The sequence below is a fragment of the Trematomus bernacchii genome, unplaced genomic scaffold (assembly GCF_902827165.1).
Source record: "Trematomus bernacchii unplaced genomic scaffold, fTreBer1.1, whole genome shotgun sequence".
NCBI classification, from domain to species: domain Eukaryota; kingdom Metazoa; phylum Chordata; class Actinopteri; order Perciformes; family Nototheniidae; genus Trematomus; species Trematomus bernacchii.
The window spans coordinates 16,231,123-16,256,945 of NW_022987689.1; the positions used below are offsets into that span (position 1 = coordinate 16,231,123).

At 40.1% G+C, this 25,823-nt stretch overlaps 1 protein-coding gene across 1 annotated transcript; it reads right to left on the minus strand.

Moving 5' to 3' along the window:
* Positions 1-199: 199 nt before the first annotated feature.
* Positions 200-24,035, minus strand: LOC117488737 (phosphatidylinositol 4,5-bisphosphate 3-kinase catalytic subunit alpha isoform-like). Its single transcript, XM_034137802.1, is given in 21 exon segments — positions 200-3,031; positions 3,811-3,962; positions 4,046-4,163; positions 5,271-5,441; positions 5,632-5,710; positions 6,074-6,195; positions 8,065-8,171; positions 9,734-9,905; positions 10,809-10,912; positions 11,060-11,224; positions 12,368-12,449; positions 12,575-12,699; positions 13,475-13,609; positions 16,083-16,235; positions 18,325-18,430; positions 19,140-19,225; positions 19,439-19,684; positions 20,458-20,708; positions 20,802-20,862; positions 20,864-21,012; positions 23,684-24,035. Coding segments are annotated over 21 exon segments (3,207 nt in total). The 3' UTR covers positions 200-2,760.
* Between the last annotated feature and the right edge of the window lie 1,788 nt (positions 24,036-25,823).

A 25,823-nucleotide genomic window follows, 5' to 3' on the forward strand; every position in this document is an offset into this window, starting at 1 on the left:
CGACGTCCTTCATTGGACAACTCTTCTCTCATTATACTAGCTTCTGGATGAGGATGTTGCACATTAATTCATGATTCCTCCGCCTCCTCTTTTTTTTCCTTTTTCTTTTGGTTAGCAGTTACATATATACGAGTTTGCGTACATTTTAAAAATACAAAAATATATTACCTCTGTAGTTATTCAAGGAAAGCACATGATGTAGTATTTTTTCGGTTATCTTCATTGTGACTTTGTTGTACCTCACACAAGTAACAAGGTCATTTCTATACATGAGATTCAAGTAAACAACATCAGGTCAACCAACAGAAAAAAACAACAAATAAAAGTAGATATTCGAGGACCTCATGCATAATGCAGTGTGAGAAACAGAACGGTACAAAGGGAAATAGCATTTTTCAGAGAGTTCTTCCATAAAGTATATGGGGTCTTTTGTTTTTGTTGTCTGGGTCCGGCCCACTGCTCTGTAGCCGGTACAGGAGCATCTCAGCAGGGGCGGCTTTCTGAGCAGTTTCAGTCTGTTCCCACGTACAGAATCAAATGGACTTTCAGACAGACTCCAGTGTCCAGGAAACCGCCCATTGGGTATCATTTGGTAAAGCTGGAACATGAACTGACCTCTTACGTATGCAAAACCTGCAACCGTCCATACATAAGCGCGACAATCATAGGAGAGTGGAGGGAAGAAGACACTTGGTTCAAAAATAATTCACTCCGGTTACTTTCTCTACCTGGATGTCACGATGTGGCAAATGTGAGGAAACGGGCCGTCTTAAAGGAATACTTTACCATCAAAACGATCATTTCTGTATCAGTTACTTACCCCGTGTCACCTTGAATAAAAGTGTTTCTCACATGCCTCGACGGTCAACGAAGAATTAAAAAAGCCTGATGAATAGAAGTAAATAGGGTCAATCTTACTATATCAAGACATCTGCTCACTACTTCCCAAACACAAGTATTTTTTTGTGAAACTATTCAACACACTTTGCACTCAAACGCATTAGTTGCCTGACACTGTTTATCCGGAAGTGTGTATCGCTCACCTACTTACCCCTTAACATTCAAGGACTTTCGAGGCCATATTCCCTCAAATTCCAGGACCCGACACATCGATTGAGACACAATCGTAGAATGTAAACAATGAGATCTAGCAAATTCTACGGAAGCTCACAAATAACAATAGAACTTGAATTTCCTTATGTAAATTTTCAAAAACTTCCAAGGTTTGTTGTCTTCAAATTCCCAATTTTCTTAAGGACCTGAAGAACTTTGGTATTCAAATGTAAGGTTTTAGTGAAGATGCGGAAGAAATGAGCATAAGAACTAGATATATTAGACTTGGGTTTAAGTGCAAGAGGGTGAGAGTTTAGGAAAGGATATTTTAAAATAGTTCTTTAAGACCTGCGGAGGCATGCGTGAAAAACTACATTTCCCAGAATCCAAGGTAGCACATGGTGAGTTACTGATCAACACATTTTGGGGGTGAAGTTCTCCTTTAAATGATCAGTTGTGAATTATTTTTGTGTGATCGAGGACAAGTAGGACAAGGAGAAAACTCTTAACATTTTTACAGATGGCTTTAAAATTGAAGATCAGAATAAAAACCCGGTGAGGAGAAGCGGAGAAGGCGGGGTCCGAAGGCGGTTTTTCAGTTCTTTTTTCTCGGGAAGAAGCAGCCGATTCTGTTACAGTGCAGCATTTTTTTCTCTCTTCCATGTACAAAGTCCACTTGTCTGTGTGTGCATGTCGGGGTAAAAGCATTTCAACTTATCTTCTTTTCCTTTCTGCAGTACATATATCACAACTTGCATAGTGTAACAGCGCAGCACATCTCCCTCTGCGTCTCTCGCCTTTCCTCAGCTCCACAACAACTCACAACATGTTGACCATCCTTCCCAGGGTCTGTCCGCGCCCCGTCTGCATGGGGGGGAGGGGGGGGGGGGGTGTTGATGGACAGTCGCGCCCCGACAGCTGACACAGAATAATACTGATAGACAAAAACAAATACTGCGGAGATCAGTGCTATGAGTACACACGAGAGGCTTGGAATTTTTTTTTTTCACACGATAAGACTGCTGAGTAGTGGGGGGTTACACATGTAGTACTTTGGCTCAGTAGAAAAAAAAAAGGAATATGTGCACTGAATGCATACAAGTCTAAGGATATACTGCTGTACAAAAGTCTGTTATGTAGCGTCAATTCTAAACTGTAGGGTAAAAATAATCGTGGTATCTGAGTACCAGAAGCGTTAAATGCTAGCTTAACAACGCGTCCTCCGTCAGTCCTGTCGTAGTGTTGATTGTTTTTTAGTTTTTTTCTTATCTTCCCCTTTCAGTCTGTGTGAGTGATATCCCCAAAATAGGTAGTGGAAATCTTAGAAAAAGCTGGCTGTGCTCAAGGTACACCGCTTCATGATGCTCCTTCCTTAATGCTGATGGTTGTAGATGTACCGAAAGGGAATACAAATCAAATACAAAATAAAATGTTGCCCGTAGTTTGTTCACACGAGGGAGAAGGCCAACGTTGTCGAGGTCCATTACACTTGCTTAGTTCCTATGAAGACGACTGATGAAATATAACTCCACCCTGCCTTCTGAAGCTCATACGCCTGTAGAAACAGGAGCATCTAGGCATTGTGTCCCTGAAACTGTCCCTTCTGAGCACCCTTATTTCATGAGTCACACGCTGGCAGAAGACCACCTGGCTCTTCTGTTCTTTTGGTTCTTAGTGTGCGGATGTTGCCACAGTCCTCTCGTTGCTCTAGTTCATGGCGTGCTGGCGGATGGTGTGGAAGATCCAGTCCATCTTGGTGGTCCAGCCTCCGTGGTGAGCGTCGTTCATTTGCTTCATGAAGTAGTCCAGGGCCTCCTGCTCCGTCTTGTCCAGAGCCAGGGTCTTCCTGATGTAGGCGATGTCGTCGAAGGATTGCAGCTCGGGCATCCCGGAGCCCAGCATCATGGAGAACAGGTTGATGAAGAGGTTGGCGTGCTGCCGGATCGCCAGGTACGCCTTGTAACACATCTCCTGGAACCTGGGGAAAACACACAAATGGATATAAGCGGGGTAAAAATGACAATATGGAAACAATCACATGAGTAGGATATTCTACAAATCTTCCACGTAGGAAGTGGCATTTATTTCCGTCATAGCAGTCAGCCCTAGTCCTCTGTTGTTCAGGAGGTTTAACACCGAGGCAGATTATCTTCAGAGGTTTCTTCTTTTCCAAAACAAACATACCAGGTGAGTAAAAGCGAGATAACACTGAATAAAGCAGTTTCCTGTTTTGTTGATACGGTTCAGTGGACATAGGATGGAGGGGCTACAAGCTAACCGCTAACATTTGCTTAGCTTGTTTTGTCTGATAACTTCAGATTCAGAATATGAAAATCCTTAATCCAGTAAAAATATATAGTTAAAAACAATGAGTTATAAGAAAAAGGGGAATAAAACTAGATCAAAATCATCAGTCATGCTAAAAGGGGTGGCCATGGACTTTACCCCTCTTAAGATTACCAATTTCTCCAGGTATGAAAATAGTTTGGAACATTGGATATGATATAATTACACGACTCAACTAAATATAAAACATAGCTGTAGTTGTTTTGAGTAATCTTAGAGCGAAAATGTTACATAAACCTTTCACTTTTTTGTCTATTGTGTTGGCTCCTCAGAATGGAAACCAGTACAAGTTGTTTTTAGATATCTTAATGTCAAAATATGTTACTCAATATATCTTTATATCTTGATTTGGCTTTGGAATTGTTTATAAGTCACTGATAATTGTTTGTTGTCCCCTGCTGCTGGTCTTACCTTTCAAACTCCCTTGTTTTGGTGCACTCTTGAGTTCCTTTGCTAATGACGATCAGGAAGTCCTGTGTGAGCACGAAGGGCACGCGCTCCCTCTTGTAGCCAAACTTCTTCTTTTTGTGGTCGAGGAAATGGCCGAAGTCTATGTGGAACAGCTGTGAAAGAAAGAAAATGAGGACATCAACGAGAGAGAAACAGAGTTTATAACATTGAGAGGATATCAGAGTGTAATCTGTACCTGTCCATCATCTTTGACCATAATGTTGCTGTTGTGTCTGTCCCCGATGCCCAGGATGAATGTGGCTACACAGTAGCCCGCACACGAGCGCGTGAACAGATCTATGGCCTGGTCATACCTGGAGAATCAATCAGAGGGAAAACATTTCAGTCTCCCAAATGATGAAGGGGCTTGATGCATTCCCATCAAAAGAAGGACAAGATGTTCCTTCCAGCACTTAAGCCAACTCTGCAAAAAGATTGTAACATTGTTCCATAACTGCCTTGAACTCTGCCTCCACACATTCATGCCTCCCCAATCTGTCTATATTCAAATCACAAAACAAAACCTACGCAGAGCTGCTTTGTTGTTTTTGTGATTTCTTTAATGAATTTGACTTCTTGAACAGTGTCTTTGAATACCTTGAAAAGCACTCTATAAATAACATTTATTTCACTTTTATTATTTAAATTATTTTTTATTTAGCATGATGTCAAAGCTAAAATAAAAATAAATCCATTTGCTGATTGTGAAATCTGTTCAGAAAGCAATCTTAAATTGTATCTGTGTAAGGCATGACTTATTTATACAATTCATTTGGTAACCATGGTAACCCGTATGCATGTGTTATTATGGGTATTGTGCTTGACTTTTTAGTACCGAGTCAGGTCATTAAGTACATTAGAAATTGTGTGAAAGCAATCCCGCAGTAAGAAGCAGGCAGTCATTACTACACCTGTTAGTCATTATTCATGAGATGCGGTCGGTTTGCTGTCTAATAGTTTGAATCATTCTTATATCAGTTATTACTTTGGAAGCATATATCACACCAAAGAACAAGAATATATGCTACATGTCTTGTTTTGTCAGGCCAGAAACCCAAGGTTATGCACTTTTATGATTTGAAACAGAGAAAAGGGAAATCTACATACTGTATTTACTAGGCTTCATTTTATGCCAAAAATAATTGCCGATTATCTTTCTGTTAATGCAACAAACTAACTGTTAATGCTCTACCTGTCAGCCTGTATCATTTGAAGTGTTCTCCTCTTGGTGCATTTATAATATCTTAAACCAGACCAGAACTAAAATGCCACATTGCATATTTTGTTCTCCTTGGTTGGGTCTAAATGGAGCGAGCTGCAGGAGTGAAAGCACCCTAAGTCTCCACATTAGTCTTTACATTATCTCTAACACTCCCTACAGCCTGCAGATCACACTATAAATCACTGCTCTCTCCACTCACATCTCCCCCTTGTTCTTATCCTTGAGCCACTGATGCAGCGTGTGGCTGTTGAACTGCAGCGCCCCCTTCAGGCCTCCTTTGCACTGGATCTGCATGATGGTGTGAGAGTTCCTCACCACCTCGATCAAGCCCACGCAGTCTCCGATTGACAGGCAGCCGTACGGGAGCATCCTGGGAGAGGAAGACATAACGAGGGGGCAGAAAATAATTAGGGCGTCAGTGATGGACTTCATATTACATGACTCGAGGTGGCCTGCCGATAATCTGCATTCAGGTACAGAGGCGCAGAGACATGAAAGCATCCAGCGGCTGTTTAATGTGCACCTGCATCCTCGCTGTCATGGAGAAGCGCCGAGCCTACCTGAGATCAAGGCCTTGGTTCTGCCAGATGTTCTCCATTATCCTAATGATCTGCAGCGTCAGCATGTCCTGCCTCAGATCTGCGGGGGCACAGAGAGAGACGAGGAGGTGGGTGACAGTCAGGTGAATATTAGCTGCTTAGCTGCTCTTTGATCAATCCACCATACATTATGGAGCAGAGCTGTCAGAGGCAGTTTTGGTCACGGATGGTGCAGCAAAACGCTCTGGCAGCCGCAGCTAGTGCCACTCCGATAATGTGACTTGTTCTTTTTTTGAAATCTGTGTACAGAACATGGATGAGGTTGTGTTTGTGCGCCATGATATGCCCCAGAGGCTTAGAGTTAATTATGTTGCAGGCTCAGCAGGAGCTTCTTCCAAATCTGTGTGTGTGTGATACGCAGAGGGTGGGCAGCAAGGGCGGAAAACACAGAGACTAAACTCACCATCTCCATTTTTGAAGATGATTTCGTTGTTCTGAAAGAGCAGCTCTGACATCATGTCCGGGTTTTCCCAGTTGAGCCACAGAGGCCGCTTGGCTGATGACATCATCCTGCATTCCTCCAGGCTGAAACACAGACAGGGATATGTTTAAAGAGGAAGACCACAACTCATTACACTCAAGTTTCCATCTTCTCAGATTCTTCCTAACCAATCCCATGAGCATTATACATTGACACTGATGCGTAGCCATGCCAACATACTGTACTCGCGGGGCTTTAAGAGTTTGAGTTGCCCTCTCCGGACCTTTGAATCCGCCCACTCCATGGAGCTGACTGGAAACACAGTTCAGAGTCCGGTAAAAACAATGTTGGGCGATATGGCCGTCTATTGTTGCACAGCTTGACAACAGCGTCAGTCTGGCCCTTGCTGCTGATTGGCTTATAGTTTGTTCCCCATAGCGATTGTTGGCTGGATTGTTTTTCCAAACAAGAAGCCGCTATTTTCATGTCACAATGCCAGACCCATCAGTCAACTTGATGGAGGAGGTTGAGTTAAAGTTCTGGGCCCAGGCAACCTGTGCTTTTGAGCCCTGACTCCAAACAATATAGACATCAGTATTGCTTCTATAGTTATGGAACAGGATCCCCTGACAATTTGTTTTAATGTAATGCCAGAAATGCCGCCAAATGCAGGCATTCTTGCGATAGGATGCCGATTAGGCCGGGAACGTAAAGAGAAAGGAGGAGGACAATGGCCGCTTGGCGAACACTAACCACCTGCACATTTCATAAGTGCATTTTGCAACGTTTTGATGCATTGTGATGACAACACTTGTCCACATCCATAAAGAAATAGGGCTACTCCAAACTGCCTCTGTGGTTGTTCCCATACAGTAGGTGCCCCCAGGAGCACATTTTGCAATTTTTCGTCACATCCTAAATCGTTTTCCCTTTATTTATTCTGCTGCGAGTCCATATGGAGGCCCTATTATGTTTTCTGGCATTTCCCTTCCCTGTAGTGTGTTATATAGGTTTTAGTGCATGTAAATGGTCTGCAAAGGCTGAAATCCTGGTGTTCCCTCCAGAGGGAGTTTCTCTCCCACACACTCCCTACCCCCTCCGCCTGAAAGCCTTCATTGGACTCCTTGGTTGACATCCGAACATAGTAACATCACTATGCAACACTCCAACACAATGTATGTTATTTTCTAAGAGGTGGGACATCTCTAAGCGGTTGACCAATCAGAGCCGGTCACTTAACCAATCAGAGCAGACTGGGCTCTGGTTTCAGACAGAGGGTGAAAAGAGGTGCTGCAGCACAGGCAGTATGAGAAAAAGAAAGAGCTTTTTGAACATTAAAGCATGGAGACATGTCCCAGTTGATGCATAAAAAACAAATATCGAACAAAAAGAATATGTCCTCTTAACGAGGCAAGTGTCTGTGGTTAATTCACATGTCTGTTGTAACAACAGGACAGATGAGTGTTATCTAATCTGGTTAAAACACATTGTGATACTGTTGTGACCTGAGGGCTGTTGGGATGTTTCTGTAGCCGTGGTGCTTTAGGGTGGAGTGAGCACTGTGCCAGGCTCCATTTAAATAATAGCCTTTTAAATGCTACATTGCCTGTCAGTAACCGGTCATACTTAGGAAGCAATTTGGCCTTTTGTGCTCTCATTAATTTGGCATGCAGTTAACAACCAGCCATAATTAGTTATAATGAAAAGTCAACTCCTGGCATTTGCTGCTGGTGTTCATTATCACTGTTTTAGTACAAGGAAATAAGGAGGAGGGAGTAGCTGAGAACCAGCTTTAAGGTAACATTTTATTTTTAAATCTAAAGTGCTGCAGTGGTTTTAATTCATGTGAAGAGTGTTTCATGTGGATTTCAAACAAGTGACTGATCAATATTTTTGAAAAGTAACAGATAAATATGAAATATTAATAGTAAATGCCAGGCTTTGAAGAGGGGAGACTAAGATGAGAGATGTACCGGAGGTTTCCCAGCTGATGTGCAGGATTCAGAGGGGAGGTGAAGCTCTGCAGGGCGTCCATGTAGTCAGGCCTTCTCATCTGCTCCACCAGAAACTTCATTTGAACCTTAAAGCAGAGAAACCCATGTAAAGTTCAAAAACATTCTGCTGCTTTCCCTCAGCAGAATGATTCAACTGTAGCAACGAGGTGATGCAGCTGAGCCGTTTGGTGCTGTGTGGCTTTACATACAAATACAAAAAAAGGATGGTATTTCATTGATGATGATGTATTTAGATATTAAGTCAATTTGCTAGGTAGCTAGCTAATCAATTCATTTGTTTAGACATTAGGCAGTAACACTTAAATACTGTTTGCCATGTCTACAAACTATTTAAACACGGGTAATTCTTAAATAGTGCCATCATTTAAGTGTATTTACATTGTCTTGAGAAAAGGCCTTAATTTGAAAACAATAATAAGAGATGGGTCTTTTTCTGCTTAACAGTTTTTTATTTAAAAAAACCCACTTGTCATATACTAATAAGTAGCATCTCTGTGTTCTGATCAGCATTATTTCTGCTCTTTTGATTTCCCTAGGGAGTTTTTAGTAAAATACGTATTTTGTTGAAAACGTTTTTTGTTAAAAACAGAATACCAAGTAGTATTTTGGTATTAAAAATGATGCTTAAAGTACTGGCAGACATCATCACATGTCATGCTGTTGTTTTTATAACTAAACCTTTATCATTATTAAAAGTTCGATAGTTGATACGGCTTATAAATGGCATATGAGCACTACCAGCCTGATCATTCTTGTAAATTAATCTGAACAAACTGTGGTATTTATCATCACTTTGAGATCAGATTGATCTTTTTTTTTCAAGTTTGATTTATTATTCACACAATTATAATCACATTTATCTCAGAAACAGCAGGCTTTGCAGGCGGTAGTTCTTTTAGATTTGTTTTGAATTCCCATAAATGTATATTTTATTCAATACTTACTCATTCAGTTGTATTTATTTAGCCTAATTTATTTATTATGTATTACCTTATTAATTTAATGTGAAATTAAGTTCTCATACACAAATAGATATACCGCCGAACAACTTGGGGTCTAATGTAACTGCCTTTTTCAAATGTATAAAATCGCTTTGCAGCTTCACTTTCTGGCTCTGGAGTCTTCCCCTGTGCCCTGCTTCCCTTGAGATGTAAGAACACGAGTCCTATACACACATCCATGCTCATACACTATAAGACTTGCCCAGGATAGTGTGTGTGAGGGGGAGAACGCCGTGAAAGCAGCGGAACACCAAAGCGAGTCTCATGCTGGCGGCTTAAAGAATCACCAGCCAATTCATATTTGTACAAGATGTTCGTGGTATAATCCTTTAGAGTGGGCAAATGATCCCACGTAGAACAGGCTGAGATACAGTGGAGTGTATTCAATATCTTACTACCCCTAGAGCCAGGTTTTATTGAAGAATAGTGCATATGAATCTATGGTAATTAATACAAAAATCCCTCACTCACACTTTCAGAAATGTGTGGTTGACGTTTAGATGCAGGCAAACTGAAAATAGAAGCTGTCTGTATCTCTCTACTGTATTTTGGCCTGATTGGTTTGGATGTTGAAAAAGATTCAAGTGAAGGATTCAGTGGATCAGGATTAGCAGCTGTCGGGTTACCTTCTGCGCCTCGTCTTTTTTCTCCTGTTTGAGGAGGTCAGTGAGATTGATGAGTTTCTCCATGGCCTCCACCTGTCTGCTCAGGTGCTTCAGATACATGCCACAGGCCCGGCAGTACGACTCCAGCAGCAGGCCGAAGCGCTGACTCACCGTCTTGTTGTGCATCTCCGACCTACAAACATGAAGACACGAAAATAAACATTAATGAGGTTGTCCGTGTCTGAATGGGAAATGTGTGGAAAGCCTGGGAGGCAATTAAAGGGGAAATATGTTGGTCATCCATTTTCTAAGTTTGATCTAAATATTTGTTTTCCTATGTTTATAGCTTAAGAATTGGTAGTTGAATTATGATTATGTTTTATGATTATTGTCCTTTATCATTTTTTTATTCATCTGTGAAAACAAGTTGAATTTTGCATGGTAACATTTTTTTATTTTATTTCACCATTAAATTGAGTGATTTTATGTTTTTCTCAGGTTTTTGCTGTGTTATAATCATTTTAGCACACATGTATGGATACATGTTTATAGTATAAGAATAAATTAAAGCTCATCTGAAAGAAAACATGAATGCTATTTTCAGAACGGTGTAGTGGTGCACTTGTGCCTCTTGTGGGTGAAAGGAGTATTAAAACAACAAAAAAGTCCTCTATTATACTCTTTTTCAACAATATATTAAAGGTCTCCGATATATACAAAACATGTCTCTGAAGGGTTTGGCTCAAAAACACCAAACTGATCATTGTAGCATCCCATAAACCCCTCTGTTCCAGCCCTGCTTCTAAAGTGCTGATTCTCTGTCTGTAGCTTTAACGCAGAGGGGACACATATTTATGTATAAAAGACATGAAAAAGTGGATTTTACATAATAGTTTTTCTTATTTGCCTCCCATGGCTTCAGTAGAATATGTTCAGACTCAATACAAATACACATGAAACACAAAGCAGTCTTCACAGAACTGTCTTCAACGTGATTGGAGACCAGACAGCGAAGTGACATTCAAACATCAGTTTAACCTTTCAAGTCCCATACAGCTTCAAATTCTTCAAAGAAGACCTTTTTTAATGAACTCACTTTAAATGCCAGAAGAAGAAATGTCCTATCCTCTGATTGGTTAATGCCTTTTTCAGCAGGAAGCGTGCAAGAGGGTTGTCAAGGTACTGCTCATACTTTAGAACCTGGGCACAGAAAACAGAGAAAATACTTTAACATCATTATTATTATTTGACAGAAAAAAACACAACTACAGTATATGAAATGAAACCTAAACCTTGATTGAATGTTTGATTAAATTATATTTAAAGTGTAATGAGGATGCAACACACCTGAACAAGTTGAATGAGGTACTGCGAGAGTTTGTCATCAGTTAGATATTTGTCAAGGCACTTTACGGCAAAGTCTCGGACCATAGGATCAGGGAAGTTGCAATCCAGCAGCTCCATGGCCTGCTCTGGCTTGATGGTGGGCCAGTCCTTCAGGAGGCAGTACATCTTAAATGAAAGAAATCTTACATTTACTTCCAATATATATATATTTTTTAGGAGGGAAATATTAAACAAGAGACAGTGGATACGGTCAAATTGTCTATAAAATAAGGTCCTATGTCTTTTCCTAACCACTTTGCCTTTACCTTCCTGAAAAAGGTCACGGGGTTAAGAAAAGATGTGAAGGAATATTCATCGGGGCTTTAGAAAAGACAACTGCGGTCCTCAGCGAATCCGACTGCACTTACACCGGCTGAGATGTTACTTATTGGCTTTTGCCGTGTGAAAAACACAATTTGACGTGAATGGACTACCAGAGGTGCATCTAGATACTTAGCATTATGCATTCTTATCATGTTGTTTCATGCAGGCTTTATAACTTCATTACCAAGGTTTGAATTCAAATAAAGGAAAGTGAAACTTGCACTCACACTCCTGTCCACTAGTATTAAATCAACATTAATTCAATTAGTATGATCGTGTGAAACTATTTGAATAAATAATACTGTAGGCAATATATGCATCATTTGTTTGGATTAGACATCTATTACTGTGCATATCAAAATTCAAAAATATTGAATACAAATAAAAAAAGCTTAAGAAACGCCATCCCATTTAGTAAACACTGTAAAACTTTACTTGGTCATTTTAAAGTAACTAGCGTAACGCTCATTGTTTGCCTTTTGGTTTAACATATTGTTGAAAGTTCAAAACATATCAACACTTTTGCGAGTTATGGCATAAGATGGAATATGCACTAAGCACTGTAACTTATGTCCCTTGGATGTTAGTTATATCTGTGCAAAGCCAAATGGTGCTTCGCAATGTTGTGCAAGGAATTGTAGGACAGCATTAACTCCTTTCCTTTGGTAAAGGATGGTCCGTTGTATCCTACGCTAAACAAGATGATAAAGGAAGCATTGAAGCTTCTTTCCCATCATATAGAGGATTCTAACTGCTCTTATCACGGCTGACATTTAAATACTTCCCGGTCATTTCACTCTGCTAGGACGCTTCCTGATCAAAAAAGACTATTTGACTGCAAGCAAGTTTTGCTATCTGTGTATATATCAGCTGATTTGCATGTTTGAGCCACTGGCGTGATGTCCTTCAAATAAAGGTGTGTCAGCAGGAGAAACCGGAGCTTACCTGTGCAATCTCATCTCTGGAGTTCCATTTCACAGCCAGGAGGATCTTGGGAAGGATCTCCGGCATGTTGACGCAGTCTTGTCTGAAATGGTAGACAGAGAGAATACATTTGTTAGAACTTTAATGACATATAGATCAGCCTCAAATGACAGTACACAATAAACCCTCATAAAGCCAACATAACAGAACACAGCCACACACTCGTACCTGTGCCTCCACAGGAAGTCCTTCTCCTGCTCAGTGATCTCAGACAGCGGGTCTCTGTTACACACTTGGCGTAGCTGCTCGTTGTCGGTGTCCGTCAGGGGGTTGTCACGGGCCAGTCTGTTACTCTATGACACCGCACATGTAACATAGTTAAATAAAATTAACCTAACAACAATGTCAACACCTCATTGTGTCACATGAAACATAATATAATAAACATGTGATATTAAATGCACTGTATGTCATTTTCTGCCAATAGGGGTCTCTCACTGAGTGAAGTTAGCTTCTACAGCTAATATTTATTGTTTTGTATTCAGAGGGTTTCTACCCAGAGTTGAATTATTAACAGAATTATGCTCTTCTTCAAAACAAACGGACAGAGCGATTTAAGCCCATGAAAGAACACTGTAAAAGAGTTTTATGTAAAAAAATAAGTGTTTATCTTGCTGACAAAGTCAGAGAGGCTGTAAGCTAACGGCTAACAATAGCTAGTTTGTTTCTCTGACAACTTCCAGACGTCTGACTAACATTTCTTATCTTGTTGAATGATATAGTTAAAAAATAGTAACATTTTTAAGAGTTAATTGTTAAAATGCGTCTTTCAACTGGATAAAAGTTGAATTCATGACAACAACAAAACTGACACAAAGGGGATAAGACGCCATTACAGGAGACCACATTTCCTTAAAATTATACATTCAATTAAAATAACAGAATTCTCTGGTTTAGAATATGTTGGCAACATTTGGGATAATGTAAGAACAAAACAACATTGGTGTAGTAATTTTAAGCTAATTCATATCATACTTTTTAAGTGACTGTCTGTGTATGAGTGAACTACAAAGCTGATCTCCTGATGAATCTGACAGGGAAACACAACAATACATGAGCTTATCTTACCAAACCAGTGTGGCAGTAATTGAAGCCCAGCTCTCTGGAAATGTTCCAGTTAGCATGGTCCTCGATGATGGTCATATCAGGATATTTGACAGGGCAGCTGAAGTGGTCAAACTCCAGCTCCAGACAAGGGGTTTCCTGCAGATTGAGAAGGTTGTGGAAGGAGAATTAGTAATCAAAGAACAAGGCCTGTGTCAATGAGTCTTTAATTAAGTAAGATAAGAGGCTTGGCTGATTAAACCGAGGCGGCTTAGATTCGCCTCTGAAATTCTACAGGTCATCAGCACTTAGATTAAAAATGAGTCATGAGGCTTAGAGGTCAGAGCAGACACGAGCGTGATACATATTTGAAAAGCTTTGAAAAGATTATGTTTGGTGCCACGTAGGGGTGTAATGGTATCCGTATTCGTCCCGTACCGTCACGGTTCGGTGCATGCAGTCACACAACGAATACGCCTTTTTTTTTTACGAGTGGGAAAAAAGTCTGTCATTCAGGGTAGTATCCACTACACCAGGGCTATTCAATTAGTTTGGAATGGGGGCCGGTTGATGAAAATGATCCAAAGCAAGGGGCCGGGAAAAAGATGGCTTGAAATATGAGCACTCATATTTAAGAGCTTCAGATACAGTAAATACTACAACAGCATAGTGGAGTGCATATATTGTGTTTAATTCAATCAAACAACATAGCCCCAAGGCCTTTCTAGATCTAAATGGCTCAGAACTCAGTAGGCCTACATGTTTCATTTGATTTCATTTAGGTGAAATTATCTAATCATTCACGCAGAGATGCAATCAATGACAGGAGTTGTCACTACAGTATAGTAGGTGGGTTCGAAACCCAAGCCCGTCAAAGTTTTCAGGCATTGTCTACCCCTCTATCTCTCAATGTAACACCCTCTCTGGAATAAAGGCACTATGGCACAAAAAAATAAAAATAAATAAATCTTAAAAAAAAAAAATTGATGACTTTTTAACATTATACTCAAAGGGCCAGTAAATATCACCCCGGGGCCGGATTTGGCCCGCGGGCCGCCAATTGAATAGCCCTGCACTACACTATATATAATCCACGGGAAGGTATTGCACCTAAAAGCTGTTTGCCAGCCGCCCTTAAACAACAAATGAAGAAGAAGAAGAAAACACAACAACGCAAACAAAATACAAGAAGAAGAAAAGTTAGTATTGCGAGTTCAGATATCACACAGGAGCTAGAAGACCCGGCCACCTGCTTCTTTTAAATCAGCTGTGTGGGAACATTTCGGGTTCCCTGTGGACTAGAATAACGAGGGAGTGTGTGTGGTGGATCGGACGAGGACGGTGTGCCGGCGTTGTTCGACAGCGGTGCGGTATGCTAATGGTAACACAAGCCAAACATGCTAAATCATATCAGAAGGCTATTTTTTCAACAGCTATGCTGCGCCCTTATGCAATAGTAGAGGACCCCGGCTTTTATTGATTGTGATTGACAGTGATTGAAACACTATCTTATTATTTATTTTGTAATATTTTCAAGACATTCTTTTTAGTTTTACAGCTTGATGAAACCTTTTTGTTTGATATCAGCCATTATAGATAATATGGCCATCTGAGTGTGTGTGGTACTGTCTGTGGTTTGTTTGTAACTGTGTAATAAAGTTAATCATTCAACATTTTAAAGTTCCTTATTTTTAAACTGAAACTTGCACTACTGTTCAAAATACATAAAAAACAAACCTGGAATTATGCATTAGGGACTTTTTTTTGCTTTTTCTTGTTGTACCGAACCCGTACTGAACCGTGAATTCTGTGAACCGTTACACCCCTAGTGCCACGTTGTTCTACCATTTTAGAATTTCAAGATTGAAGTAACTGCAATTCAAATCCTATTATTTATATGCGAGTACTTTTGGCATAAAGACATTTGTATTTTGTTTGCAATTATGTCTTTTCTATTCCACTGAGAAAACATTCCAAAAGAGAGAATATTTGTGGAGGCCGACCAGGAAGTAGTATTGCAAGGGCTCCCTCGACAAAAAGCAATGGGATTTTTCCCTTGGATTTCAGAATATTCCCGGGAAAGAATCCTGTGGCAAACACACGTTTATGATACTTACACGATTTATTCATCAGGATTATCTCTACGTATTAACACCACTTTTATGATTTTTTTAAGAGCGTAAATGCAATCGCCTGAAGTGAAAAGCTAACGTTAGGCTGTACACAAGCTAAGTACTCTCATCCAGTATCTTGTTAGCAACCGCCGCTTTTATGACACATATAAACAAAGTAAATCACAGTCGCTTTGCTGTGCATCACCACCGCTAAGCTGAAGACGGGTAATGTGCGACATAATGATGTTTAGTAGTCTCATTTTGCCACTTGTTAGCAACGGCCCTTTTCAAGACATTCAACGGTGGGGTATTTACTGACGTTCTTTATGTCGTAGAGTAAAACATCCCAACCTTGTGTTTACCATAGATCTTATTTGAGGCATCTAATAAAAAATCATTAAGACATTTCTGGATTTTAGGACTTGTCTCTGCACCGCTCTATACTTGTCCGTCAAACTGTTTTTTACCCTTAAAAAAAACTATGACAAAAGATGTTCATGATGACATTAGTTTTTCACCTTGTTGGGGTTGGAGCCTGTGACTCCGATGGGGTTGAGCAGGTCCTCCATGCCGTGGGGCACAGGCCACAAGTTCAGCGCCATCTTCCCTGCTACCAGTGTGTGGGTGTAGTCAAACAGGTTGATGTTGCCCCAGGCGAGAGGACAGTGCTCCTGCAGGAAAATACCATTTAGATGATGCATATGAAAATGATATGAGAGGCAACCGCTCGGGGCTATGGAACAAACAGGTGCGGTGTTGAACAAGAGGAAGTGGTTTACTTCCCATCCACCCATTCATTATCCTTTGTTAACTGATTAAATGCAAACAAGAAGCATGAAAAGATTTGAATAACAACTTAAGGGCTGCAACTAAGGATTATTATCATTGATGAATTGATGGAACATCCCTTTCTGTCATGTTTGTACAAAATAAACAATAACGACTAATGGATTAAAAAATTCTGTAAATCAGCTAATCGTAACAGCACTTATTTGAATTTAAACATATACAATTAAAATCCCTACAAAGTCTGAGTTTAATATCTGACTTTTTGAGGATTTTCCAGACCCAAATTGCTACAGTTCATGAACTTAGATAGGCATAGTTTAAGACACAGATTATTGATAATTAATGTAACAACATTAGGAATTTGTTGTGAGAACTAGCAGGTTTTACAGAAACTCGCAGGCGACAATTAATAAGAAGAGGCTTGTATATGTGAACGGTTCCCAGTGTGTTCCAGTGAGAGAAAAAAAATAACATTATTTAGCGACTTAAAATAATTTCAGTTCTTTCACATGTATATATGTATATATGTATATATGTATATATATATATATATATATATATATATATATAGTATATATATATACTGCAAATAAAAGCATTTTCATTGCCCCTGTGTTTGATGTATTATTATTTGTTATGTATATAGTACAATATGTGTATATGTATCTGTCCATGTAGTCGATTGGTCTATGAGAGAGTATTCTAATGTTATGTATATCTTATATTGTGTATTCTTAGATACTCTTCTGAATATATCCAACTTTGGATAAATAAAGTTTATATCCATCTATCATATATATCTATTCAAAGAACCCTAGGGCAACCATGCCTAAGGGTTTCATGAAATCAAACCTAGTTTCTGATTTTATTTATGGTTGACAATGGTTTTAGTATATATTTTCTCTTCATCCCATAGATGGGAGCAACCCATCCGGGAACCTTCCCTCTACGTAAGGGCCCCGCTCCTTTTTGGGGTTAAAACATTCGCTGTCATTTGACTGGCAGTAAATACAGGTTCTGAAGTCAAACTAAGAATACCGTTCACAAGGAGCAGAATTATGATGGTCAGTCAGGCAAACAATGAAACATGTCATCTGAGAAAGATGATTGGCGTTGATATATAGTCAAATTGAAAGCTAAAGAGGATGGATGTCCTGTCAGTCTGCCGGTGGACGAGTGGCAGGAAGCAGGCTAACACTTAAACTGGGATTTCCTTGGCTTGTCAGTGTTTTATATTCTAATGCAGCATCTACAGTCACTACTTTGACTGTTAACACTACAACTGTTTACTTTCATGATTGTGATTAACCTCAATAGCATCATAATGTAACTGTGATAAAGTGTTTCCCTCAGACGTCTAGTATTCACTGTCCCATTGAATACAATCTCCCTCCTCTCTGTGGAGGGCCTGATGCCACAGATATTTACTTCTATCGTCCTTTATTCTAAGTAAAAGTATAAATAATATGATCTTTTTGTTGTTTGACTGCAATATATATGACATGGCAGCTTTTAGGCATGATACAATTATTTTTTCCTCTTGGCACCAATTCTTTGTTTTCACCCTAAAGTGGGCTGGGCCGTTATTTCGGCAGGCAGTCACGTAGCGCTGCTCCCATCTAAGGTTCACAAATGCAGCCCTAGATTTAAGTCGCCTACCTACGCATGAGGGGTCACAGGATAATGATGCATGTATATAATCCAGCTTCACTGTTTATGATGTACTCTCCCAGTGTCAGAGCTGTATTCAGTTACTGCTTATACAACATGTCCTCCTCCTGTTGCTTCAAGTGTTTATCTGGTGAATGCTTTTATTATGAAGCACATGGACACAGGAACCGCAACGCACTTGTCCCTGAGGTTATTGTTCATGAATAATGTATGCAAGGAGGTTTTGCTCGACACATTTGTCATAACCACCAGTAACCACGATGTTGTCAAATCAACCAACTCAAAGATCAAGCTGCTAACCTCTTTAGCTCCCTTCCTTCCTTTCACAGAGCAGATGGAGAGGCAGAGCCGGGCAGCGCAGGGGATGTCTGGAATGTACATTTCGTAGTTCAGCCACTCGTTCCACCTGGGAGAAATAGGAAGGGGCTATTAGCATAACCAACCACCAAAAATGCAACACATACCTTTTGAAGGGTTATTATGGGCACAAGTATCAAAGAATTCTCCCTCAATTGCCCTTATTATTAAAGGGGTCCTATTATGCTTTGTGGGGTTTTCCTTTTTCTGTTATATTGTTTTTTTTTGTGTGCATGTAAATGGTCTGCAAAGGCTAAAATCCCTGTGTTCCCTCCTGAGAGTTTCTCTCCCACACTGCAATTTGGACCAATCCACGGACTTAACCTAACGGCTCCGCGGACGTAACGTAACGGCTCCACGGATTGGTCCATTTGGACCAATGGGTCCATTTGGGTATGGGCACGTCACTGTACCCAGGAAGAAAAAGAGAAATCTCCAAAGAGGCGTTCTGGGGCAGCATAGACAGGTCTTTTCTGTGTTAGAGTTTTACTCGCTACAGGGTGTACTTTGAGGGTTTGTAAATTTGCAGACCGTTTACATGCAGAACAACCTTCATAACACACAAGGGGACGGGTAATAACCGGAAAAGCATGACATGGGACCTTTAAAGCATGGAGACATGTCACAGTAGAGGCACTAAATACAAATATGAAACCTGAAAATGAGCAGAATAGGGCCCTGCACCTGGTCAATGTGAATAAAAAGAATTAAAAAAATATCACAAAAAATGAAATCACATTTTTCTTCACTGTTCATACCTGGGGTTGGAGCAGGGAACGCGCTGGGAGTTGACGTTGTCACACAACTGCTCTCCACCGTGGTATATCCCGGTCCTGACGTAGATCTAGAGCAACCCGAAGAAAGACACTTCTTCTTTACTAATCCTTCGAGAGTTGAGGATATCTTTCACTGACTACATAACACTTTGCAAGATCTTCTAATACTTTCAAGACAGAAGGTGTGAGACAGTCACATTTTATATTCGTCAAAGCAGAACAAAGCAGGGGGGGCTATAAATAAAACACGCTGTAGTCGTCACAGCACCGCGGCGGTGTACCTTGTCAATGTCTCTGATGTTGACGTTGACGTAGGTGGCGCACAGTATTCTGATTCTCAGCGTTCCGTTGATGGTCCACAGAGACTTGGTGGCTGTTTCCCCGTTCATGTAGGGCGTGGCTGTGGATATCCGCCTGGCATATGACGGCATGGTGAAGTTGTCTATGGGCAGCTGGGAATACAAGCTGTCTTTCGCCATTAGCATCAGGTTGGGCATCCGTCCCAGCATGATGCAGCTGCGCACATACTGCCAAGGACACACAGAGTGACATTTTGAAGCCATGCAAATATTTCCAGTTTCATCAACAGAGCTGCAACGTTTAGTCAACCAAGCAACAGAAAAATAAACAGCGAATATATTAGTATTGTTTATTGTTTACGTCTTTATTCATGCATCGATGGCAGAAGAGAAAACATTTCATGACATCTAAATGGACTAATTATGTCTAATAATGTATGTGTATATCTTGTTTTTAATACATTTCAAACTTTGTTGTGCAATAACACTTCTATTATATATATATATATATATATATATATATATATAAAATTCAAAACATTTTATACACTGTACACATTTTCTAGTTTAATATTGTAACAACCGACTGCTACTTGAATACCTTAGACTGTAACAACACTTTTGTGAAATAACATTGTGCAATATCTACTTGTTCTATTTAAATATTGTTATTACTGGCTGCTAGTTAACTGTTTTACATATATTCACTAACTTTTAACACTAACATATATTCACTGCTACTTAATTTTATACCTTAGTTGTGTACTATTTTTATTGTATAAATGTGTGCCTCTTTATCAAATATAAATATATATATATTTGCTCTTATTACTTATAGATTATGACGTGTATACAGTCTACTCTCGAGTCAGCTCCTTTTCTCCTAAATCAAATTCCATGTGACAAATGCCAGGCATATTTATGTGGGATGATAATGTAATGCGACGTGTATCTCTCCTAAATACAATAGCATCAGACGCAGTGAGATTAAATCAGATTACCTTGTACTGACTCAGAGGGTATTTCTCCAGCAGGTACTCGTCGCAGCCGCACACTTTGAGGATGTACTTCCCCTGATACTCCTGCACACACATCTTCAGCTGCTCCTGGGAGAGCAGCATGCTGCGCGTCTTCTTCCGGATGGCTTCAGCGATCACCTGCTCCGGCACGTAGTCGTGGTTGATCTTCAGGGTGTACTTCTGCTTGTCATTGCTGGGTGACACAATCACCCATATGACGACAATGATTTGACCTGAGGGATGGAAATAAAAGAGACGAAATTGAAGAAAATTCTTTTGTACACATAGCAAAAGTGTGTATGTTTGCCTCATATAAAATGTCTTACCTTTATCTAGCTTGTTATAGATGTGCCTGGGGAGTTCCACAGAGGATTCTACATTGGGGGGGGTACACGTACAGCGCTCTGCTGTGGGGTCCGTTACAGTCTCTGAGGTCTATGGCTTCTTTGCAAACATTTAAAATGTTCCTTCTGAAGTCCTGCACTTCTGAGTCTTTCACCAAATCAAACTCACATATTGGCATTCCAATCGCAAAACCTGAAAGGAAAAAATAATGCTTAATAAAACATTTTCTTTGTCGGGACATGTGAAATGTGAGCCATGGCGTATTCATTATTAATTATAAGCAGCCTAATCCTTTTTAACTGTGAAATGTAGCATTAGCATCTTATTTATACTAATACACCTATATCAAAGTATGTTTTAGTCTTAATCTTACACCACTGTATATACTGTAGTATACATTTAATATATTGTGGTACATTTTTACTTTAAATTCTTAATCTAATCGATAGATTTATGATCGATAGATTTATGATTCGAAAATTATAAAAGATGGGTAGACATGTGGAGATTATCCGACTGAACAAAACGTGATCCGTCTTTTAAATGTGTCTCAACCACAGACCTTATTTCGCGCTATTTTCCAAAATCCTATGGAGAAATTGCATTGCTTTTTTGTCGAGGGAACCGGAAGAAGCTTACTTCCGGGTTGTAGGACGCGTCACTGCACCACTCTATATATGTGAATCTGATCACATATAGAAATCTGCCACTTTTTCACACATCCATCGGTGTTGATGATGGTGTAAAACGTAGTCGATTGGAGTAATACATTCCTTAGTTTGTGCTAGATTTAGCAACAATTCTGAGTTCTCCTGCATCCAGCAGGGCCATTTGATAAGATTGTGACATAATTGGTGGCAAGGAAGAACTACAAACTAGCTCAGGTCAGATTTCTCTGGATATTCAGTGGGCGTACTCTAGAGCCGCTTAAATAAAAACTCCTTGTCGTAACTTCAATTATGTAAACAAAGTTATTAAATAAACAGACTTTCCTTTAGGGATGCTCCGATCGATCGGTCACCGATCGAGATCTGCCGATACTCACTCTCTACCGATCGATCGGTGCTCTCTAAACATGCCGATCGCGAGGGCCGATCGCATGACGTAAAATACATGACACTTTTCTCTGTGCGCGGCAAAACAAACTCGCCAAAATGGCTTCACCGATCTGCCATTATTTTAAGGTGTCCGAAAAAGACAGTAAAATAGCGGTATGCAACGTGTGTGTGAAGCAGAAATCCTGCAGCTCCACCCGCTGTGACGGACCGGTGAGCGGAGCAGAACACTCACTAAGAGTTAGACCTAACACACTTAGCTATTTTATCTACCTCTGGAACAAGCTAAACTAGTTATAAATATGTTTATTCTTCACTGTCGGGTCACTCATTACTGGATCAGTGAGCTGCATGAGACGATACTGACGGGCTGTCAGGAGAGGGAGAGAGGGGGAGAGAGAGGGGGGAGAGAGGGGGAGAGAGAGGGAGAGAGAGGAAAAGAGAGCGCTTGCTCATTTCTCCCGTGGTATTATCCAAAGTGAATGTAAACTTGAATAATATACATCATTTGAATGTAATAATTAAGTTGATTGTTGTGGAAGCTCCAGTGAATGAGCCCCATTAACTGAGTTTTAAACATCACTTTAAATGGAAGATTTAAAGTGATGTTTAAATCTTCCATTTAGGCCCCGCCCACTCGATCGGATCGGCGATCGGTATCGGCCGATACTGATTCCGGCGATCGGCCCCAAAATTGGCGATCGGAGCATCCCTACTTTCCTTGTTTGCTTTATTCACATTGGAGACTAGTTTCCAACACCAAAAATGTAATCTCCACACATGAGTGTAGAGGATGTCATGGAAGATGATGCATTGTACAGTGTTTTGGCTGATTTGGATATTCAGCACTATTTATTAGAGCCAGAGTGTGCTGTTGAGAAAATGCAGCCAGAAAAGCCCAAGGCTGAATGAATTTAAGGCAGGCTTTAATGTGAAACATACAAACTGAAAAGTGTGAAGCTGTAATGTGCCGCCACTTCAGAGCAATGCATCCTGGTACATGTAGGAAAGGAGCTGCGTGCAGATAAACTAAGCACTGAGGAATTATCTGTTTCAATAGACTAGATTTTAGGGCTCCACAAGTTGGAGAAAAATAATTGTGGCGATTATATTGGCTGATATATACTTTTACTAATGTTTTAACTACTGATATCTGACTGCTATCACACTACATTCTACACTTCTTTTTTCTAAAATCTGATAATGCTACTCATTTTTCTTTACCTAGATGTGTACTTTTTTAACTTTGCTGTAACAAATGTGAATTTTGTGAATATATGTTAATAAAGGTATTCTGATTCTGATTCTGTTATTGCAATTGCGCAATATGTTTTGCAATATTAGATTTAAACATAGTTCAGATCATCATTAAAAAAAGATATTAAAATGATCATGATGTGATATTTTAGAGGGGTTGTGGACCTAACACGGGGGTGTTTTTAAGACAATAAAATACGGTTTGTAGGCCGAGATTTCTCTGCAGCACCACAATACTTTTTAAGATTGACATTTTCACATTTCTTGCCTTTGCTGAATATTCTGTTTACTGCGATGTCTATGGAAAACTAGTCCATATTTGAAATATATATATATATATATTCATTGTGCAGCCTGAGCCCTACTACATTTACAATAAACACTAATTGGACATCCACATAAAGAGGTACCAAATGTTCTCTTCCAGCCAACAGTGTTATGTATAGTCCTCTCTGCTGGTAATGACATCGCCAAGGCAAATGGTTGTTACACTATATTAGTGTAAAGCACAGTAAGGTGTTTGTAACTGTATAATAATTGAAGAACCATACCTATTTCTCTGTTGAGAATTTTCTCTTCCCTGTTTCCCACTGGCTCGATGACTTTGAGGAAGGCCTGGAAGAGCCTGAGATCGCACAGCCTCCTGGTTTCATCATAAAACTCCTCCCGCTCGGCCTCCTGGGTTACACTGACAAAGATGTAGGAGCTCTCCTCCTGCAGCAGATGGTAAAGCGGGTACTTCCTGGCCTCTTTGAATAGCTCATGCTTGACTGTGATCAGCGTGGCTTCCCGGAGGCACTCCAACGTGAGAATCATGCCATTTGGCAGAAGGCAATCCACTAAGATGCTGGGGGGCATCAAGTGCATCCCCCATAGTTCTCCTGAGGAGGGCCTTGGAGGCATGGTCGTGCCAACAAATCTGCTATTTTCAGAGCCCGGTAATTATCAGATGAGCGATGCCGACCAACTGCCAGAAAGAAGGAAGCAGAATTATATAAGAACCACTGACCTGTGCACAATAATGCAAAACGCTTGTGGTAACCATTTGACCTAAGTGATGCTAGAGTTGCATAGAGGCAGCAATTCTAAATACATACTTCACCAATTTAACATGGGATGCCAAAAATATTGTGAAATTCCCAAATTGCATAACAGAGGAATCTCTGTAGCACCACTGCATATTGTTCATATTGTTTTTGAGCTAACCATATTGCCAATAGCCAGTGGGTTAAAGTTACTCATTACATTTACTCAAGTACTGTGCTCAAGTACAATTTTGAGAGACTTGTAATTTACTTGAGTAAATAGTTTACTTTTACACCACTTCATTTATTTAATATCTCTAGATACTTTGCAGATTTGGATTAATGATGTGAAATATAATCAAGACATTTAAATCAGACTTTAGTTACACCTGATGAGAATTGACAAGCTACCCTGCAGTATATAAAGTAATTAAAATTAGCTGCATCTTTACCAGCTTTGAGAACACTTTAATGATCAATAATTATAATCAAAACATATAATATATGAAATGGGCCAATCTGCATAATGAGTACTCTTTGGTGTTGATGTTGATGCTAATACTTTTTTACTTTTACTTGAGTAATATTTTGAATGCAGGACTTTTACTTGTAACAGAGTATTCCTACCCTCTGGTACTTCTACTTTTACTTAAGTACAAGATCTGAGTACTTCTTCCACCTCTGCACATAGCCATTATGTATAGTCATTTAAGATAGCAACACATTTATAACAAATGAGCTGGCTAACTAACGTTGTAACTAGCATAAATTCAACATTTTACTGTATTGTTTTAATTATTATCATTTTAGCAAGGCAACATAACGTGTCATCACATCAGAGACCGCAAACACGTATGAAAGAAACTTTCGCTTTAGTGATGTGGTGTTAAACCCATGTGAACTCAAAGAGAGCATCGATAGACATGTCCAGTGATGTCGAATTTAGGGACAAAAATAGTGTAAACAAACACATTAACGAACAAGCATTACCCACTCGTTAGTAAATAATGGCTTAGTTGTAGATTTGTAGCCTGGGCTTGACAGTCATCTCGACTATGTTGTGCTGCTGCTTGGTGTGTTAGGTGTTGTTTCTTAGCTTGCTAGCTTACCATGCTAGCCAAGTTCAGTAAGCAGACCAATGTCATCTACAATATAAAAACCTCGCCTGATACATAACCATGTTACACTAACGTTACTTCAATAAAAGGGTGCGACCCGACCATGTGTCGTGGAAGTAAGTGGGTAGCTGCTTTGATAAACAGGGAACGCGAACATTCAACAAACCATGACAAAAACAAATATAAAGCTACCTCTGTCAGTTAGCCAACCGGTTAGCTGCCAAGCTAATGTTCCAGCAGAATCATTAGCAGCGGCTAGCCGAGTGTCCCGTTTGTGCCCGCTCGGGAAGTCTCAAACAGCGGGGCTAGCTCTAACGTTAATCCATCCAAACAATGACACCGAGGGGTCGGGACGGACCCGCCGTGTAGGAAAAAAGACGCCCCTAGCTCCCAGTGATGTTGTCAAAACGCTGAGGCGGAATAAGTATATAATACTTCATGATGTTCTTCATCGTGCGGTCCCGAAAATGAACTGCACAGTTTGGTAGCACGCTAGCTCCACACAGCTATCCTGCTCAAAGGCTGCTAGCAGGCTCATCATCATGGAG